The sequence below is a fragment of the Fusarium pseudograminearum genome, chromosome 2, assembly GCF_000303195.2.
Source record: "Fusarium pseudograminearum CS3096 chromosome 2, whole genome shotgun sequence".
Classification (NCBI taxonomy): domain Eukaryota; kingdom Fungi; phylum Ascomycota; class Sordariomycetes; order Hypocreales; family Nectriaceae; genus Fusarium; species Fusarium pseudograminearum.
Genome location: NC_031952.1, coordinates 3510057 through 3530967, shown reverse-complemented (window position 1 = coordinate 3530967; position 20911 = coordinate 3510057). Strand labels below are relative to the sequence as shown.

General features: G+C 46.7%; 8 protein-coding genes across 8 annotated transcripts; 6 read left to right on the top strand and 2 right to left on the bottom strand.

Annotated features, from left to right (window-relative positions):
* Positions 1–422: 422 nt before the first annotated feature.
* Positions 423–5334, top strand: FPSE_05542 (uncharacterized protein; the record flags this gene model as incomplete). The annotated part of the gene is made up of 11 exons (XM_009258660.1): positions 423–1014; positions 1060–1511; positions 1582–1678; positions 1727–2214; positions 2262–2857; positions 2904–3252; positions 3302–3872; positions 3921–4306; positions 4355–4541; positions 4591–4861; positions 4911–5334. The coding sequence occupies 11 exons, from the start codon at positions 423–425 to the stop codon at positions 5332–5334; spliced, it is 4413 nt and encodes a 1470-aa protein (XP_009256935.1).
* Positions 5335–5784: 450 nt separating this feature from the next.
* Positions 5785–6165, top strand: FPSE_05543 (uncharacterized protein; the record flags this gene model as incomplete). Its single annotated transcript, XM_009258661.1, has 1 exon — positions 5785–6165. The coding sequence occupies one exon, from the start codon at positions 5785–5787 to the stop codon at positions 6163–6165; it is 381 nt and encodes a 126-aa protein (XP_009256936.1).
* Positions 6166–6814: 649 nt separating this feature from the next.
* FPSE_05544 (uncharacterized protein) lies at positions 6815–9058 on the top strand (the record flags this gene model as incomplete). Its single annotated transcript, XM_009258662.1, has 1 exon — positions 6815–9058. The coding sequence occupies one exon, from the start codon at positions 6815–6817 to the stop codon at positions 9056–9058; it is 2244 nt and encodes a 747-aa protein (XP_009256937.1).
* A 1450-nt stretch (positions 9059–10508) lies between these two features.
* Positions 10509–11746, top strand: FPSE_05545 (uncharacterized protein; the record flags this gene model as incomplete). Its single annotated transcript, XM_009258663.1, has 3 exons — positions 10509–10584; positions 10638–11303; positions 11352–11746. The coding sequence occupies 3 exons, from the start codon at positions 10509–10511 to the stop codon at positions 11744–11746; spliced, it is 1137 nt and encodes a 378-aa protein (XP_009256938.1).
* An 879-nt stretch (positions 11747–12625) lies between these two features.
* FPSE_05546 (uncharacterized protein) lies at positions 12626–13868 on the top strand (the record flags this gene model as incomplete). The annotated part of the gene is made up of 2 exons (XM_009258664.1): positions 12626–12914; positions 12964–13868. 2 exons carry the CDS (start codon positions 12626–12628, stop codon positions 13866–13868), a joined length of 1194 nt encoding a protein of 397 aa, XP_009256939.1.
* Positions 13869–15435: 1567 nt separating this feature from the next.
* FPSE_05547 (uncharacterized protein) lies at positions 15436–15939 on the top strand (the record flags this gene model as incomplete). Its single annotated transcript, XM_009258665.1, has 1 exon — positions 15436–15939. One exon carries the CDS (start codon positions 15436–15438, stop codon positions 15937–15939), a length of 504 nt encoding a protein of 167 aa, XP_009256940.1.
* Positions 15940–16297: 358 nt separating this feature from the next.
* On the bottom strand, positions 16298–17762 carry FPSE_05548 (uncharacterized protein; the record flags this gene model as incomplete). The annotated part of the gene is made up of 3 exons (XM_009258666.1): positions 16298–17065; positions 17112–17497; positions 17546–17762. The coding sequence occupies 3 exons, from the start codon at positions 17760–17762 to the stop codon at positions 16298–16300; spliced, it is 1371 nt and encodes a 456-aa protein (XP_009256941.1).
* A 1232-nt stretch (positions 17763–18994) lies between these two features.
* Positions 18995–19675, bottom strand: FPSE_05549 (uncharacterized protein; the record flags this gene model as incomplete). The annotated part of the gene is made up of 3 exons (XM_009258667.1): positions 18995–19326; positions 19383–19515; positions 19571–19675. 3 exons carry the CDS (start codon positions 19673–19675, stop codon positions 18995–18997), a joined length of 570 nt encoding a protein of 189 aa, XP_009256942.1.
* Between the last annotated feature and the right edge of the window lie 1236 nt (positions 19676–20911).

The window sequence follows — 20911 nt, the reverse complement described above, 5'->3', positions numbered from 1 at the left end:
GATCAAGTCTTACCCTCCAAAACACTCGCTTTTGCTTGTTCGGTCCCCCGCGGGCTCCTCTAGAGTGGATGGAATATCCACTGAAATCCCATGTCAGACAGCAAAAGGTTGCATTGGAACAAAGGAGAAGGAAAAAATGGTAGAAGCCATCGGATGGAATTATGACACCGTAAACCCCCGATTGTTGTTGAGTCTCTCCGGGTTTTATCTAGAATGCCCTGCCCCGGACCATGGGACGGACCACCTACTCGACTCTAATTCCACCGCACACCATTACCTATTTTTGTTCCAAGCTCTATTGACACGATGAGATTCGAAGAGAGTTCAACTTGAGCATCTGTATACGATTCCCGAACGGCGTTGATTGAGTTTTGATCGCCGCTCAATTCTCCCATAACCAGTTTAGTGGGACAACTGCCAATATGGCAGGTACGACAGGGGCCATGTCGCCCGAAGGTTTAGGTTCAGCCTCAACAGCCAACAGCGTTAGAGACGACATCACAGACCAAACGAAGCCCACGACGAACATCAATAAAGAGATCAGCGATCTTGCACGACAGCTTTCACGAGTGTCAACGACAGCCGGTACCGAATTGAACGCTTTCTCCCCGCAACCTGGTACAAAACTCGACCCCAACTCGACCAATTTCGACCCGCGAGCATGGGTAAAGGCATTTGTCAAACTCGTTGAATCCGAAGATGGTTCAGCGCCATCACGAAGTCTGGGTGTCGCCTTCAAGAACCTCAATGTCTATGGCTGGGGCACCGGAGCCGAACATCAAAAAACCGTCGTAGACTATCCTCTGGACGCCGTGTCCTACGTGCTGGGTCTTCTAGGACGGGGCAAGAAGAGGAGAGTCGACATCCTGCACAACTTTGAAGGTGTTATTGAACAGGGAGAACTTCTCCTCGTGCTTGGTCCCCCTGGTTCAGGATGCTCGACGTTTCTCAAGACTATCGCGGGCGAGACGGCTGGTCTCGAAGTTGGATCTGACTCTTACATGAACTTTAGAGGTAAGCTAACCTTTAACCCTATCGCAACGATGCTTACATAGTTAGGTATTGACGAGAACCACATGCGCTCGTCCTTTAGAGGAGATGTCCTGTACAATGCCGAGATCGACTGTCATCTCGCCCATCTCACCGTGGGCGAGACCCTCTCCTTCGCCTCAAGCGCCCACTCCCTTCGTCACGTCCCCGGCGGCGTCACCCGCTCCCAAGCAGACACAATGATGCGCGACGTTATGATGTCAATCTTTGGAATTTCCCACACCGTCGACACCCGTGTAGGCGACGACTTTGTCCGGGGTGTTAGCGGCGGCGAGCGCAAGCGTGTTAGTATCGCGGAGGCTGCCCTAACCGGCGCCAAGCTCCAATGCTGGGACAACACGACTCGCGGCCTGGACAGTGGAAATGCAATCAATTTTTGCCGAAACCTACGTCTTCAGGCTGATCTGGTCGGGGTTGCGGCCGCGGTGGCCATTTACCAGGCACCGCAGTCAGCTTACGAGGTAAGCTTAACTGAGTCTTACTATTGCGTGAGACATTACATGCAGCATGGGTTACACTAACGCGATATAGTTATTCGATCGTGTGACGGTATTGTACGAGGGTCATCAGATTTTCTTCGGTCGGATTCACGAAGCAAGGGCCTACTTTGAGAGTCTTGGCTTCGAGTGTAAGTGAACTTACATATGGTACAAGATCAGAAGCTGACATAATGAAGGTCCCCATCGTCAGACAACGCCTGACTTCCTGACCTCCATGACCAGCCCGCAGGAACGCCGCGTGAAACAAGGCTTCGAACGCACCGCCCCACGAACGCCTGCCGAGTTCGCCGAGCGATGGCAAGCCAGCTCTCATCGCAAGCAACTCATGCGCGAATTGGAAACCTATGAGCAAACCCACCCTCGCGAGGAGCGCCTTGCGGAGTACAAGGAGTCTCGCCGAGCAGAGCAGTTCAAGAACCAGCGCAGCAAGTCTCCATACACGATATCATATCTTGCCCAGGTCAAGCTCACGCTGTGGCGAGGATGGCGACGATTGCTCGCGGATCCCGGGTTTACTATTGCGTCACTTGTCTTCAACCTGGTCATGGCGTTGGTCTTGGGTAGTATGTTTTTTAATCTTCCAGATGACTCGTCAAGCTTCTACTATCGAGGTGGTCTGATCTTCTTCGCTTTGTTGTTCAATGCCTTTGCAAGTCAGCTCGAGGTAAGCTACATTTAAATTATTTCCGCGTGGCCATGCTGACTTTACAGGTTCTCACTGTCTATGCGGAACGCCCTGTTGTAGAAAAGCACAACCGCTATGCGTTCTATCACCAATCTGCCCAAGCTATTGCAAGCTACATCATCGACCTGCCCTACAAGACTGCTAACATGATAGTCTTCAACTTGCTCATCTACTTCATGTCCAACCTTCGTCGCGAGGCCGGCAGCTTCTTCTTCTTCTGTCTCACATCCTACCTCACCACTCTCGTCATGTCATGCATCTACCGCACTCTGGCATGTGTGACCCGCACGACCCACCAAGCCATGATCCCTGTCTCGATTTTGAGTCTTGGGCTGATGATCTATACTGGCTTTACTATGCCTACTGACTACATGCTCGGATGGTCTAGATGGATGAACTACATCAACCCTCTGGCTTATGCGTTTGAAGCGTTGATGGCAAATGAGTTTCATAACCGGCAGTACGGCTGCGCGACTTTGGTTCCCCAGGGCCCTGGTTATGACAATCTTCCTGCCAATTCGACTATCTGCTCTGTTGTTGGCGCGATACCTGGATCGTCTCTAGTCGACGGTGATAGGTATATCAACTTGTCATACAAGTACTATAACTCGCACAAGTGGCGGTAAGTATCCCCTTCTTTGTGTTAAATATGTACTAACTTTAAATAGGAATATCGGTATCCTTCTCGGCTTCTTGGCTGCCTTCTTGGTCTTCTACATCTTTGCTGCCGAGCATGCCAAGCCTCCCAGGAGCAAGGGCGAGATTCTTGTTTTCCGTAAAGGCCGCATGCCTCCCAGTTTCGACAAGAAAGACGGTACCGATGTTGAAGCTCAAGCTACCGACCGGCCTGTTGTTGCTGAGAAAGGGAATGCCAACGCTAACAGTGGTCTCGCGGCCGGTGCATCGGTGTTCCACTGGGAAGATCTATGCTATGACATCCAAATAAAAGGTAAAGATCGACGCCTATTAGATCATGTTGACGGTTGGGTCAAGCCTGGTCTTTCCACGGCCCTTATGGTAAGCTCTTCCCGTATCAATCTCAGTGGGCCTATGCTAACTGCCACAGGGTGTATCTGGCGCCGGTAAAACAACACTTCTCGACGTCCTTGCAACACGCGTTACAATGGGTATAGTCAGCGGCAACACCCACATTGACGGTAAATCCACAGACGCATCATTTCAGCACCGCGTAGGCTACGTTCAACAGCAGGACCTCCACCTCAACACCATGACCGTCCGCGAAGCCCTCGAATTCAGTGCTCTTCTACGCCAATCCGCCGAGATATCTCGACAGGACAAGCTCGACTATGTTGAGCAGGTAATCGATATGCTGGACATGCAGGAATTCTCGGATGCCGTTATCGGAGTTCCTGGCGAGGGACTTAACGTTGAACAGAGGAAGAGACTAACAATTGGTGTTGAGCTTGCTGCCAGGCCGCAATTACTTGTGTTTTTGGATGAGCCTACTTCTGGTCTTGATTCGCAGACTTCGTGGGCAATTTGCGACCTTATTGAAAAGCTTACCGCCAGTGGCCAGGCTGTGCTGTGTACTATCCATCAGCCTTCTGCTATACTTTTTCAACGTTTTGATCGTCTGCTCCTACTAGCTCCTGGTGGAAAGACAGTTTACTTTGGCGGTAAGTCTTTTGCAGACATTTCTGCGTCTTGTTACTAATGAGTTTTAGACCTTGGCGAGCAGTCGCATACTCTCCTTCAGTACTTCGAACGCAACGGTGCTCCCCCATGTCCTATAGATGCGAACCCAGCCGAGTACATGCTCAACATCATCCAGCCTTCCCATGATGAAGAAGTTGACAACATCGACTGGCACCAAGTTTGGAGAAGCTCACCAGAGTTCCAAAGCGTGAAGCAAGAGCTTCAGCGCCTGAACGCTCTTCCATCAACAAAGCCAGAGGGTACTAGCGCATTTGACAACGCGGATGCATCGCAGCATCAGGAGTTTGTTGCTTCATTTTGGACACAGTTCCGCGAAGTGCTTATCCGCACTTGGAAGAATTTCTGGCGGTCGCCTACATACATCTGGTCCAAGACTGTTCTAATCATTCTATCGGTATGTTTTATGGTACTGAACCAGGGGGTATTTGCTAACAACTGTCAGTCACTTTACATCGGATTCACATTCGAAGCGAAAAATACAATCCAAGGATTACAGAACCAGCTTTATGCTATCTTCATGTACATGGTTCTTTTCCAAAGCATCACCAATCAGATCATGCCCATATTTGTTCCGCAGCGAGCGTTGTACGAAGTTCGCGAGAGACCATCCAAGATCTATCGCTGGAATAGTAAGTTTACACCCACATCGACGCTGATAGACCTTTACTAATTATGTAGCTTATATCCTGTCCAACATCCTTGTCGAAGCAGCCTGGAACACCTTGACGGCTGTTATTATATACTTTTGCTGGTATTATCCGGTCGGCTTCGTGCAGAACACTACCTCGGATGATCAGCATATTCGAGGCTTCCTCGTGTTCCTCTTCCTAATGATGTTTATGTTATTCACAAGTACATTCTCACACTTTGGTATTGTATGTATCGGTTCGGCCGAAGAGGCTGGTGTTCTGGCTACTTTACTTTGGATGCTTTGCATTGCCTTTTGCGGGTAAGTTTTTCTTCATTCCGTCGTGTCTCCAATTACTAACTCTTGATAGTGTCGGAGTCACGTATAACGATATCCCTACCTTCTGGACCTTTATGTACCATGTCTCACCAGCAACATACATCGTTGGAGGCATCATGTCGGTCGCAGTTTACGGCTCTGACGTAGTATGTGCAGACAATGAAGTCCTCCAGATGCAGGTTCCCAGTGGCATGAATCTTACCTGTGGCGACTTCATGGGTCCATTTGTTGATGCCGCGGGTGGCTATCTTGTTGATCGCTCCTCCACCGACGTTTGCCAATATTGTTCGCTTGCTTCGACGGAGGAGTTCTTGGCAAGGTTTAACATTGACTACGCTGATCGATGGTGGCACTTTGGGTTGCTTTGGGTGTACGTTTTGGCGAATATCCTTGGTGCCCTTGGATTGTATTGGTTGTTTAGAGTGCCGAGAGGTAGTGGTGTTAAGAGGGCTTGACAGAGCCAGGTTTGTTCTAGATCTGATCACATAATAACAGCATAGTGTATCTTTAACTTATTTTAATGTATTTTTATAGAATAGAACATCTGTATTTGTTTGTTCATTGTGTGAATTTGCGACGATAATAACCTCGGACAAGATACATCGCACTCGGTTAATTGATGTGACGCCTTTCAGACATAGGGCTGGTTGATTAGTATGGGTAAAGTGGAGTTAGGTGATATGGACAATAAAGTCCGAGAGCGTCAGCACAAAGGATTCAAATCCCATCCAAGTGTCAGACTGTTGGTGGGTAAGAAATATATATTACCGCGCTTAGATCTTATATTTTGTCTCAATCTCGCTCAATTCTCTTCTTACAACATATTCCTGACCAACATCAATCTTAACACAGTTCTGCTGAATCAGTCATCCATCGCCAGCAATATTCCGATTAAATCCATCAACATGAACGAAAACATCCTCCACTATGGGAACCAGTTGATAGCCCTCGTCCCAGGCCTCATCGGCCTCAACCTGCTCGTCCGCCCAGAAGCAACCCTGCAGCAAATGGAGTACATCATCCCATCGGAACCCAAGGCGCGACAGCTCACTCGAGGTCTTGCGCGCGTCTACGGTATCAGAAATGTCGTCATCGGTTCTATCGGTCTCAATCTCAGTCTCACTCGAGACCCGAAGCTGATCAACATGATTTATCTTGGTGGGCTTGCGATGTGCGTGACGGATGGAATTGTTGCAAAGTCGGTTATTGGGCATGGGGAATGGTTGCACTGGGTTTTTGCGCCGATTTGTATTGCTGGTGTTGCTGCTAATTATTATCTGTCTTGAGGTGGAATTACTACAAAGATATATACGAATCAATTCAACGACGGTTTTGCAGAGCAATTAACATAAAGACCTTTCCTACAGACTAACTATTACATTAGGCACCGGCAAGCAGTATTATAATTCCGAAACTCGCCTACTTTAGTGGCTACAGTAGCAATGCAGGGCCAGATGTATTATTATGTTCTAGACGTGCGGCTGGCAACTCATGCCCACGGATGGCAAGCTGAAGCTAATCTCCAAGTCTAATTGAGGTTAGGCTATTTCTTCTTTTGTTCTCGACCTCTATTGAATTGGCGCTATTGAATTGACATTATTGATTGAGGTGCTTTGCAACAGGGATTAGCTTGTGTAACAACCAACAGAAATCAATATCTAGACATGGATTCTCACAACGCATCGTGCGACGGCCCACATAGACCATCAGCGACTGATTTAGATGGTTAGCTTGCTGCGAAATTAGCAGATTTCTTTTTTCCTCACTCTATCCGTGCGTGTTGGCGTATTAAGCATGCATTCTCCCGCCGAAAAAAAGGGGCCATCGTCCTTAGATAATCCCTCCAAGCCTGCGATGTTTCCGGTGTTGGAAAAATCTACTGCAATACGATTTTATTCTCTGCGTTTTGCATGATTACCTGCTGCTACAGTCAACATGAGGCAGCAACAGATACCCTGGGCTTTCTGGGTACTTTCTTCATACGCGGGACTGGCGCTGGCAGTACCCTGCAATCGGCTGAGTAACCCCTACGTAGTCTCAGGCTCTGACTTGCAGTTCGAGGTTGTTTGCAATTCATACTCAACGGGCGGCGATCAGATCGGTCCCAGTTTTGAGTTGGGCGATTTGGAGACATGCATAAGCCTGTGCGCTGGTACCACAGGATGCAAAGTCGCACTGTTTGACCGAAGTCAGTTCCTGTGCTACTTGCTGGACGGGACAGATGGACCAGCTCCCAACAATTTGTACGACATGGCTGCTTTGCTGTCAATCCCGACAACCACGGCGATACCATCTACGACATCCGTGGCTACTACGACATCCGTGGCTACTACAACACAATCTGCTGGGCCGGCGCCAACACCTTGCAATCAGCTTGATAACCCGACCTACATCGACGGCGTGAAATTCTCAATCATTTGCGGGTCACAATCAACTGGCGGCAATCAGATCAACTTCAGCAATCAGTTGCGCAGCTTGACAGAATGCATGACATTCTGCGCCGAAAACCTGGCGTGTCCCGCAGTCACGTTCAACAATGCTTGGCAGGAGTGTGCCTTGTATGATGGCTTTAATGGTTTTATGAGCGACCTGGAGAAGGATATGGCGGTAGTTGCATCTCGTCCAGTCACGTCTACAACTGAAGATCCAACCGCATTTTCTACAACCACATCATCGGATTCTTCCCTATCGACCTCGGAGTTTACAACATCAACACTATACACAACCAATTTAGCGTCGACATCCGACTCCCCAGGAACTACATCACTGTCCCCTTCATCTGACCTCACGTCAGAGACTACGTTTCCAGCATTTACGACTATATCAGATGTGACCAGCACTGCAGTGGAGCCCACAACAGAGACAACATCACTTTCAACTGAGTCAACCTCACTAGCAGCCATCTCCTTATCAACAACATTGTCACAGTCTGAATCGTCGGAAGCTGTCTCAGAGTCCACGCCGGATGTCATATTGAGCTCTACATCAGCGGGAGAGTCATCTTCCGTAGAGTTTAGCACAATCGCGACAACCGAAAGCTTCTTGCACACCGATATGTTAACCACAGAGACGTTGACTACTGTAATTCCATCCACAGAGACGCCAGCCATTGAGGCATCAACCACTACGACCTCGGCTACCGCGATGGAAACCACACAGGTTACTGGGTCACAAGTTTACGAATCAACATCTGAACTCAGCTCTCTTTCGCATTACAGTCAGACAGCCTTGCCATACTCTCTTTCCTCATTTACAACTATAAATCTTGGATCAAAGACACTTTCAGTCTCTGATTCCGCTGTCACAAAGACTGCATCTGAACCTTATCTGCCACCATCCATTCTTACCCCAACTGCCATTCACACTGCTTACCCGATTGTAACTGTCGGACATGCTTACACCAAGACCACGTTTGCCGAGACGGTAACCACTGTTACATACACTACGATCGACCCAAGCAATACTGCAGCTCTAATCACAACGTGCGCTCCGATTACCCTACTCTACAGCCCTTGTGGGTGTAAACACCAGGTTTACCCATCGGTGGATATGACAACTGTTGCCTGTACTCATGGGGGTGATATTATTACCCTAACAGTACCAAAAGCTACGTATGAGACTGGCAGTGGGGGTAATACGCACCCGATAGTTCAATATCCTTCTGGTTGGACTGGAGGATATCGTACAGACGCTGCGGGTGATGGGTATCCTGTAGTGCAACCTACAGCAGGCTCACAAGGTGTTTCTAAGCCTGGCTCGAAGAACGATCAAAGCGAGACTCTTATACGACCCACAGGATTACAGGAAGATTCTCATCCAAGCTACAAGGTCGACCAGCCTGCGATCCCCACCTCAGCTGGAGGATCAGATGATGATACGTCTCCGGGGCAAGGAAATACACAGCCGTCTGTTTCAGCTCAAGGTTCACAAAAGTCCAACAGCAATGCCCCGATTAATCCTTCTAGGCCATCGTCTCCAGAGAGCTTGACAACAGAGACAAGTACTATCCGCGCTCCTCAATTCGAGACTTCAGCAGTTCCTCCTTACCATACCCAAGTTCCTTCAAAGCCCAAGGATGCACCTTATGCTACACCTGTGGCTGTTTCAGGAGCCCACAGTTATGAGGTCTCATCGTGGATCACGATGGGCGCGATACTCGGAGTGGCTTTACTGTTGTAAGACATACTACCAACATCAGATTTACGCGTCTTGATTGGGGATCATGTTAGTCGTCAGTCGTTCTGCTAGTGCTGGCTTGTCTAGAAAAGCAGGGTTAAACGTCAGGTGTCCCGAACTCTTGTAAAGTATTGACGGTTTAATGTTAATAATAATTAAGTTACTTTTCTTCAAATCTTCAAAGCTTAAAAACTAAATAAGTAAATTATTCTATAGCTTTATATAGTTCATAAGATAATAACATTAAATCATTTAGAAAAGTAAAAGTAATTACTGTAGAATATACTTTATCTAGGGTAGGATCTCGCCGATGTGTGGATGCTGTACATAAACTAGACTTTGGTTCCGCACTAGTAACCAACACCATTCCCCTGTGGCTTAGTTGGCTAAAGCGTCCGACTGTTATTCATAGACAATCGGGAGATCGGAAGTTCGAGCCTTCCCGGGGGAGTTCTGTTTTTGCCAGCCCCTCAAATATGGCACATCATTTATTTTGCCATTGTCTCTCTTGCAAACAACAAACAATTGATCGGTACTTTACTGACATTTCTTCACGCTGCAATAACATCTCCCAGCGTCAAGAGAAAATATTCGCTCCATCGTCAGTGATGCTGACTAACAAAACGAGTTGAGTGACTATGGCCCGAGCTTTTACACACTTCATATTGGCGCAAATAAGACATTGCGCTACTGGGAATACCAGGATTGAACCTATAGCATGTCTTGGCGCGACAAGGACTCTCATGTGTTTTACATGATATGATTGCATGTGCCACTGGAAACTTGAGTTTTCATACGCTAACAAACGAGACGGGCATGTCTCACAATTTATTGAAGCCGAGGCTGGCGACTGAAGATGCTTGTTTTAATTATCACTTACCTTGGCTCAAGCTGTCTTATGATGCAGCACGAATTAGCATCCAGCGCATCTTCTATGAGATGTAATGTATTTGGATGTCCAGTAGACTACATACTCATCACGCCTTGGCACTTGCGGGAACTTCTCTTAAATTCACTTACTGGAAGGGTCAACGTGAACACGTAACAACTGGAAGCAAAATAAAATGTTCCAAAAAAAAAAGGCAACAGAAAACGGCGCCCCAAGATGCGCCATCATAATCGCAGCTCGGAACCCGAATCTCGAACTGAATCGAAGGATTCTCCTCAAGTGGAGCCGTCGACACGGGAGAATCCTACGGACAGTGACGAGATACGTACTCTTGGTACTGCATATTGCAGCTTGTACATCACTAGTCCCATGTCGTGAGGAACCAGGAACACGGTCCTGTGCGGCCCGTCGCAACGGAAGACATGATGCAGATCCTTTACACTCCCCAGGGATTCTACTGGTGATAGTTATAAATGCACATGACCCCACTGGCCTTCTGTCATGTCCCGGCTATCTGGTAGACTGTTGGTTATGTATGTTTACTAAAACCTCCAATCATACATAATGGGCTTGTGGGATGTTGATGATTTCGGCATCATCGCCGACAAGGCATGCTGGTCTATGTTTGCGGTGACCACAGGTATGTTCCACCAACGTCGCAGCATCTCCAACCATTACTAACTATTGATACAGTGGTGGTTATACTCAGATTTATAAGTCGCCAATTCTTCGGTCAAGGCAATGTCGGCGGTGGCCTCGGCTGGGATGACTTTATTACAGCATTTTGCGTTATTGTCATGCTCGTTACTTGCATCATGATCACCATCGGTACACACTATGGCCTCGGTCGACGACTAGACGATATCGACCCGACTCTTATCCCGGGCGCGTTAAGATGGAATGTCATCATTAGCTCTGTTCTAATCTGGACCTTTTCGCTACCGAAATTTGCCATCATCGCCACACTCAAACGCATCTTGGACTATGGATTGAAGACGACGATACTATTCTGGGGCCTTGCAATCAGTTCACAGGCTTGTATCCTCGCTACCTCAGTCTGGTGGTACAAACAATGCGACCCCGTGGAATTCGGCTGGGATAGAAGTATCGAGGGCGGGACATGTGCATCTGTGCAGGTCATGTCTGACTTGGGATACTTCACTTCAGCCTACTCTGCATTTCTGGATGGATTTTTTGCGCTGTATCCAATTCCATTCATCATGCGGCTTAATATGCCTTTGAAGAACAGAATTCTGGTGTCAGTTGCGTTGGGATTGAGCTTCCTGGCTTGTATTCTGTCCATCTACAAGCTTACCATCTTTGGGGAGATTTTTGTGGTACTCGCAGAGAATCCAACATGTGAGTACTTCTCAAAATCGTCGTTCCAACAATTGCTAATCGTTCCAGACCCTGTTCCTTTCCTTGACATACTTGGTCTAGGTGAAGGATGCATCCTTCTCATCTGTGCCTCTCTACCAACCTTGGGTCCCCTGTTCCGCTTCGCAAAAGGCAAGATAGTCACCGCCAACGCCAGCCGCATAACAGACAACAGCAAGAGAGACAGCCACAGCGGGCAATCGAGTGGAAGGTGGGACAAGTTGGGAGGTCGACAGGGAGATGACATGGAGCATGGATCCAGTAGGATCGGCTCCAGCGTTGACGATATTCCACTCGTAGTGGGCCTGAATCACGCCACGGATAACTCGACGAGAATCCACAAGACGGTTGAGTTCGGTGTATCACATGCTGAGCCGGACAACGATGGGACAGGGAATCGTCCGGATGGCTTCCGCGGATATTAGACAAATGCGTTGATTAAATGGGACAACGAACCGGATGATTGGAATTATTTAGCCTGTTATGCAGAATTTGATAAGATACAACTGTACCTTGCCGTGCTGCTAGGATAAGACTGTGTTCCTGAACCAACTTGCTGGGAAAAAATGCAAGCAAATACGGTTTTGGAAGCTGATCAAGAAGGTGGTGTCATTTAGTTCTTGGTATTGCTGCAGACTTTAGGGGATATGGCAAGGATGTAGATCCTCTTTTGTGATGTTGCTCGCGGGAAATTTCCCACAAGGATTCGGGACCTTGTTCACTTGTGGATCTTGTTATGTTGACACGCACCAACAGTTTGGAATGAAAAGCCCAAGTACCTGATTTTCTGCTTGTTCATTCGATAAAGATGTGTAAGAATCTTCATTTGTTTTTTTGCAGAAATAGGAAGTTGTCGGTTGCACGTAATATCCTCACTCTATCTGAGCGTTCAAGCGAGGTCGATCATCTACCAAACTTTCCCCAGGTCTATACGCGGATGTAGCGGCTTTTTCGGAAGGTCTAAGCATGGGCAGGACCAAGCAAGACTCTGATTGGAACACTCGACACGATTGAGCGATGAGACCCTTGTCCAGGTAAGAGGCGAACGTTTAGCTCTTCTTCGCTTGAGATCGTCAGAGGCACGGACTCGACTTGACGGAATTGACCTGGAAATGCTATCAGTTACAAGGATTCGGAAGTCTTGCTCCTCTCTTCCACTCTAATTACCATGCCAATTGAGAAATAAACGTCTAGTGCATGTACTCTGTACTGTACATATCATGTATTACCCGCCATAATTTCTCTACACTCACCATTCTTCTCGGTCCTGCATATCTCCCCTGTCACAATTGCTTTTTCCCAACATGGCATCTGCAGACAAACTCATCGAGGCCCTCCAAGGCCTTGACGCAAATGCTTTCGCCAATGAAGCCGAGCGTGTTCGTGCCCTAGATGCCCTTGCCTTGGCTGTCAGCAGAGTCCAGAAGCCATGGGACACCGTCTGGCATCACTGCTGGGTGAACCCAGCCACAAATGCCTGTGCCAAAACGTTGATCGATGCTGGTGTTTTCCACAAGTGGATTGAGACTGGTGGTCAGGAAAAAACTTCTGCTGAACTGTCTGAACTTACCAACACTGACCCAATACTAATTAGTAAGCCTCACCTCGTCCGTGTAGAATTACAATACTGACAGCGCCACAGGACGTATGATTCGACAAATCTCTGGCCAAAACCTCGTCATTGAGACGGCTGAGGATACCTACAAACCTACACCCTGGGTCCGCGCTTTGACTGCCGATCCAGCCCTCGCCAACGTCTATGGCGGTCTCTCAGACTTTGTCAACGCTCCCATGTTTAGAACATTGCCGTTTTACCTCAAGAAAATTGGGTACAAGAACCCCACAGACCCTAATGACTGTAACTGGCAGTTCATGAAGGGCAAGCAGGAGAATCTGTTCCAATCACTCGGTGCAGATCCTGTTGCTGCTAGGGAGTTCAATGATGCGATGGAGAGTCACTCCAAGTACAACCTTACACCTTGGGTTGAAGTCTATCCCACTGAGACACTGGTCGCCGACTCCAAGCCTGATCGACCATTGGTAGTTGACGTTGGTGGAAGTAAGGGACATGACTTGACTAAGTTTCACTTGCGCCATCCCGATATTCCACACGGCAGCCTGGTTCTACAAGACTTACCCGACATTCTTAGAGAGCTTACCATCGCGGAAACTATCTCGGTGCATCCCCACGACTTCTTCACTCCCCAACCAGTCAAGGGCGCCCGTGCTTACTTTATGCACAACGTGTTACACGACTGGGAAGACAAGCAGGCTAAGGAGATCCTCAAGCACCTTGCTGATGCTATGGAGCCTGGTTACTCCAAGCTTCTTATCCACGAGAGCTTAATCAGCACTATCAAGCCACATGCACGTGTTACAACGTCTGATATTACCATGATGGCTTGTCTAGGTGCCAAGGAGAGAACTGAGGTTGAGTGGAGGCAATTAATTGAGAGCGCCGGATTGAAGGTACTGAAGATTTGGAGACCACTTCAGTCGGTGGAAAGTGTCATTGAGGCTGAACTGGCACGGGACCCGACAGAATAATTGGAGCATCTACTTCTGCTATCAATGTGACACTCGCAATTTATTCGCGCTACAATTGGTCAAACTTCGTATAAAGACACTATACTAGATTAACTGAATTGTTATTCATACGGGATATTTTAAAATTGGGCCTTTAACATTTGTTGAATAATGCTACGCCGTCTAGCAATTGATGATTGTCGTGTCGCATAACCTCTATGAAAGGGGCGGTTCATTGTATGACATTACACAGAGCACCACTGGTCACGAAATCCGCAGCTAGGATCGGATCATACAGCCAATAGAAGCAAGAGTTGACAGTAGCAGTTTCTACATCGTTTAAACTGACATGGGATATACTTGCTCTTAGCGAAAACCCCGAGCAGGCGTAATTAGTTCTACGACAAACAAATACAAGAAGACAAAGACCTATAGAGCCTAGTGTGTCTAGGGAAAGATTTAGATATGATAATTTCACATCTCGCTTGTACTTGAACGGATCGAGGATAAAGTATTTGCTCCTCAGCAGACCGCGGCCACGTAGAAATTCCTTGAGAATTCGCACTTCGTGGCGACTTATCAGTGGCTGCTGCTCTTGGCACGAGGCAGTCTCGCTTTACAAGTCATCCAACGGTCCTGTGGCATATTCTGGGAAGATAAGATAAGACACCATCAATATGAAGTGGCGTAACCTGACTAACATAGGCCCGAGATCAAAGTGTGCTGCCTGCGACAATAAAGTCTCATCTGCTCATGTGAGTCATCTGATAGGCGATATCGCCGAAGAAACTCCCAGCGTGATCTAAAAAACACAGAAGCAAGACGAAAAGTGTAATGAATCTCGTACTGTAGGTTTCGGGTCTTGAGTTTTTAGTCTGCACTGATTCACCCTTACCTAGTCTCTGGGTGCAGCATGTGGTTAAGGTTAAATTTATGCCTGATTTTATAGTTTCTATAGAGACAGACCTTGTCCCAAACATGTAGAAATTAATACTTGACTATTCTAGATTGCAAGATCTAGGTTCAATGAGCAAAAAAGTCAGACATTTGGAAAAGCTAGAGTACACAGACCCACCATACATACATTCTGCAAGCTATTCACACTTTCACGATCGCCGTTTTGAAGACCTAAAAAGAGAATTAATTGCCGCTTACACCCTATCAGCATCAACTTTGTCAAAACCCAACAGATATTTCCATTGACACACCCTCAAGGTTATGTATGCCTGTCCATGGAAAACTTTCGAAAAACCCTTTCTGAGATAAGGTTCCAGAGAGGTCTTCTCTCGACTATATAAACACGGCCTTCTATCCCTTCTGTTCACATTTTCTTTCTCCTCTACAACAATTTCTACACACACAGAAATCACTCAACCACACACTCAACCATTCAACTCTTGATATCACAACACTTCTACTTACCCTTCTACCATCTATCACCTTTACTTTAACACTCTACCTCTACTACTACTCTACCTCTACTACTACTTACCTCCTGCACTATTTCCTCTTCCACTATCCATCACCACTACTCAAACCTACCATCTCGTCCCATCACCACTACTCAACGTCTCCAACATCGACAAAGATGACCTCAACACGCATGTCATTCGAAACGGAGGCTCAACAGGCCGACCGTCCCTACACACCATGGGACGATATGGTTCTGCCAACCGTTTATTCGTGGAGCGACTTGGAAGGAGACGAAGACGATAATGGGTCGACGAAGGCCCAACAGGCTGACCGTCCCTACACATCATGGGACGACATGGTTCTACCTACCGTGTACTCGTGGAGCGACCTGGAAGAAGACAAAGACGATAATGGGTTGGAAGTCGAACCTTCCCATGAATACTCTTCTGGGCAGAATGGCGCCAAATGCGCCATAGAAGAAGAAATGAACGAGAGGCAGATGGTCGATGCGCCAGTCCGACACCTGAGGGACTGTCGCATCGACCCCGACGACGACTGGTCGGATTATGAGGCGGACGATGAGTCGGATAACGAGTGCGATGACGGGTACGAGTCAGACGACACAGAGATATGGGCGGAAAAGCACCATTTGGATTGGCCATCGTATCATCAGGATTAACTGATGAGTTGTTGAGGAGATTCAGTTGGCATGGTAGACAAGTTAGGAAATCCAGCTAGTACCACCAAATAGTATTATCAGGGTGTTCTTTATAAATTCATGTGCAACATTGTGATTGACTGATGACTTGTTGAGATTCACTTTGCATGTTAAACAAGTTAGGAAATCTAGCTTCTACCATGACATACAATCTTAGGTTTACACGAATAATATTGTTAGAGCATTCTTTATAATTTTACGTGCAGCATCGCGATATTTCAGTTTATTAATTCTATCATTTTTTTTAATCCTATGATCATTAATTAATATTTCTAGTATATTTTATAAAAGGATTTAAAACTGCATACTCAATACATTGCTACTTAATAGGAGTAGCCTTGACGTAAGCACAGTCAGGATCAGAGAAGGGATCACCACAGCCGACATTATTATCCTTCTCGATAAACACAGCAGGAAGGTTGAAGTAGCATTGTGGAATCTCTCCCCACGCCAGATTGCCAACGTCAATGTCATCAGCATCACTAAGCGCGCAGTCGAGAACCGCACGGTAGTACTTCTCCCGGTCACCAAGGCCGTAGTCAGCCATCTTTTCGTAGATAACCTCTTGAACCTCGACCCAGTCCTTGATGCGGTTGTTGTTGGGGTTGTTGCGCATAATATAGAAGCAGTATTCCTCGCCGTCCTTGAGAGACATCCACTGTCGGCCGGTAGAGTATCCACAGTCCTCGCGACTTCCGAAGCCATCGCGCTTGTCGGCGACAAGGTGGAGCTTGGCAGCCTTCATTACATCGTTTGCGACCTTGGTCTTGATGTTATTGCTGATAGATGAAATGGCCACTTTAACAGCTGCAGCATCATCATCTAGGAGGAACCATCCGCCGTTGAAGAACTTTGTAATCGTGGACTGGAAGGTATCCCACTTGGGGGCAGGAAGAGAATTGTATTCATCTGCGGTACCTCCACCCATGACGATGCGGAGAGTGTCTTCGATCTTCTTGGTGGCAGACTCAAATACGTCGGCGAGAGCGGCTGAGATGGTGCTCTGGTCAATCTCGTCTTCGCTCTGGCTAGCAAGACCGGAGAAGATTCCACCCAGGATACCGAAACCGGCGGCAAATCCATTACCCTGTCCAAGTTAGCGAGAGCCAAGATATGGAAGAGGTTCAACTTACAGCACCGGGGACAAGTCCACCGACGGCATTGCCCATGCTAGAAGCAGCCGCTAACCAACCCAAAACATTGCCAGCATCGTCCTCACTGCCATCAAAGTCCTTTACCATCTGGCCGATTCGGAGACTGCTAATAAGGGTCTCATCGGTGAGCTGCCTCTTCAGCTCGTTGAATTTGGCGTGTACGCCCTTGGCAGCTTGGAAGATCCAATACGAATTCTTGCCAATGATTGTATCCTGGCCGTACTTATCCCACTGGTCTTCGCAGCTCATATCGTTCAAAGGCTTGCACTGGGACCCGAGGACACCGCAGCCGGCGGCACCACTCTTGCCACTGGTGCCATCCATGACTTGGCTTTCGACGTTCTTGAGCCAGTTGTTCTCGTGTTCTGTGATTGTCAGCTTCTGCAACTAAGAGATAGCTCCTAGCTACTTACCCCATTGCATGAGAATAAACATGTCGAGTTGTCCACCAGCACCTGAGTCTTCCCAAAGCTTATCGACGCCTTCGGGAGTTCGTGTATCCCATCCATTCCCATCCCATCCTTTGCAGAGAGTTTCTTTCTTGTCCCAAGCAGCGGGATCCAGTCTCTTGGACATGGGTGAAGCGCTTACAACGGCGGCAAGCGCCAGAATGGCGGCGCTGGACTTCATGATGTAAAGAGTGTAAGTAAAGCAATACTTAGTTGAATGAGAGTAATAGTTGAGAAACCAAGGTGTGATGTGATGTGAATGAATAGTCTGCTGGAGAGAAGTTGTAGAAATGCAACCACCCAGCTATATATGTTGTAGAGTCTAAGATTCATTGTAAAACTGCCCTAGAAATCAACATGAATCATGATGTTGCAAAGGATTCAATTCCCCGACTCTCGTCCCGCAAAAGGAGCCGTGCGTCGAGATTCAGGATGAGATGTTTGAAGGATGCGATGGAAATAATTAGCTTGTCGTTTCATTACGGTTTACTCTAATTTGCAATTAGCCATTTGTGCATAGACAAAGGATGAAGGTTTTGATTAGACTTATCCATTTGTTCTCAGTTGCTATCGATGGACACTACGATCTTAACCCACTTAGAGATGAGGCTATCCTTTGTGATAGAGATAGATGAGATGCGATTACCATCAGAGAGGAATCGAAAATACCCAATTACTAAATATCGAATACTGTATTATCTAGGTGATTTGTTTTAAAGTGCTTTCTTGAATTGACCCTCATTCATCACCATGTTGAGATACAACTGAATTCATCTGAACATTCTGTTACCCCAGAAGAAGGAAACTCGCCTCATTTTTACTTCTAATTACAATGATCACAGCATTTGAAAACTTGGCAGAAATCCTTCCAATGTTGAAACAGTCGATCAGCCTTATTGTGGGAAAGAAGGATCCGAAAGCACGCTCCATCGTCAGTTCAGCAATAAATTAGGGCTTGGCGAGTGCCGAAGCGGCCCGGAACCACTTTCTTCAGTGGCTGAGCTCTTTAAAACAATCCTGTAATGTGTTATACAACGGTTCCTTCTCTGCACCACGGACTGGGCAGTTCGGTCAAACTCTTGTGCTCCGCACTTCTGCCCTGTCAATCAAGCAGTCCATCCATGTATTTTACAATGTATTTTATAATGTACTGTGAGAGCGGACTAAGGAAGACCCATTTGCTTTTTCTACTCTATGCGTCGTTACACTGGCTACCAGTGTATTGTTTACCATTAGTTACACTTTTGAAGTGATCACGCGGATATTGTAACATCACATAGGTCAACAAGTGTACTCGGAAGAGGCAAGCATATACGACATGTATTAGAAATTACATAAAACTTATAAAATTAGCCCTCAGTCATACCCAGAAAATGGTGTCCACGAGTTCATTCATCGTATCTTCATATGCCATTACAAAAGCCCAAGCAAGACGGGCAACACAATAGCGCCGCCAATCGCCTTCATATTCGAAGCACCGTTGTCTACAGGTGTAGGCTCCGATGTGGTGGTCGTCTTATCTGTCGCCGAAGACTCTGTAGCAGAAGCAGTTGTCTCTGTCTCTGTGCCAGTTGCTGTGGTAGTAACGGCATCAGAAGTCGTGGCACGGACGACTGTAATAGTAGACCTAGCCTCGGACGACGTATCGGACGATGTAGGCAGCTTGATACCACAAGCAGCCTCGGGGTCGAATGTGAAGGGAAGATTCCATGCGACACAATCATTACCGGATCTCTCGATTTGCTCTGTTTCCATGGTTAGTCAACGTGCTATAGCACAGCAGGTGATATCTCAAACTTACCAGGCAGAACATTACTGGCACAGTTCTCGGCAATACAGCAGAGGAACTTCTCTCGCATGTCGTTCAAGGTGCACACGCACGCCTTGTTGTCTTCATTACACTTGTTGGTAAAGTACTTGAAGAAGCAGTTGTTCTAGAAAATGTAAATGTTAGAGAAACTATGCGTATGTGTGAAAAATGTAACTTACATTGCAGGTAGCGTCCTTGTTTTGCTTTTCTTGGTCGTACGCCTGGCCAGCTACAAGGCTACCAGCCATACCAAGAAGAACAAAAGCGTTGAGGAGACGAGTCATGATGTGAGATGAGATGTTGATTCAGTAGAGTGATGATGATACTAAAAAAATGACAATTTAAGACGCGACCCTTTTGGTATTTATGTTACCGACATCGTGACTTGCCAAGATTACCCCTGGCGCCGATTTAACCGGATGGGAAATTGATTGGCGGATGAATGGGTCTGGAAATTGATCATTACAGGGATCTCTCACTGCTAGAAAACCCTAGCCCCAACAGCTAGCAAGAACGAAATTACTCAACCATCTTGTGCTGGTTTAGTGCAGACTCTTGGACTGTTTATTTCTTCTGCCTTGGGCTCAGAGGATGTGTTTTCTGTCACCCTCAGAAATCGTCTTGTAAGGCCAGCGAATGACAACGATGTATTGAGCTTAGCGACCTCTGCGCCTCATCTAAAGGTCACACCGAAGGATTCATCTTGCGGCGTGTGCCTATTGCGGTCGAAGTAACGTTTGATCAACACCATAAATGACATCGTGAGTCAGATTTTAACGTATATAAGGCGTTTTAAGCTTGAATATATACGAGATTAGTTGTTTTATACGAGATGCACTGCCGACCTTTCTTCCCAGCTTGTGTCAATGCTTCACCTATGGAAAACTGACCGCTATTCCATATGTCTACTAATACAAATCCGGGGAGAGAATAGTCTTGCATTGAAATGATGCTTGATATTACCCTTTAAGCCCCCACTTCTTGCCTCGTCCTATAACGCTAGCCTGTTCTGTCCGCATCAATTTGTCCAGCATCCCTTTTACCATTAACATTTATCACTGATGTGATTAAAATAGTTTTTATAGATATCGTCAAGTATCGCTTTCGATATATAAGAGCTATATCTAGATTGTATTGTAAATAGGATGTATTTATAATTTTTTTCTAATATCAAGTACAATTTTACTCGTGGTTTATACATCATGGTGTCTTTCGTTTTCTTCCGTTTCAGGTAATGATTAGTAGATACAGTGCAGAACAGATACTCTCATAAATTCTTCTTTTACTTAAATGTTTCTGAAATCTCAATCTAATTGTCTAAACTAGACCTTAGACCTTGTCCTCAGGGGCATGGTTATAACTGCAATAAAGCAGCCTGTATTTAAGCTTTAGGATATAAGAATAGATACTTCAAGAGTCTAGCCCTAGATGCTAAACCAACCTACTAATATTATGAATAACTCTACATATTTATAGTTTCTTTTATCAAGCTGTAGAAATTAGTGTCTAGGCCAGATGTA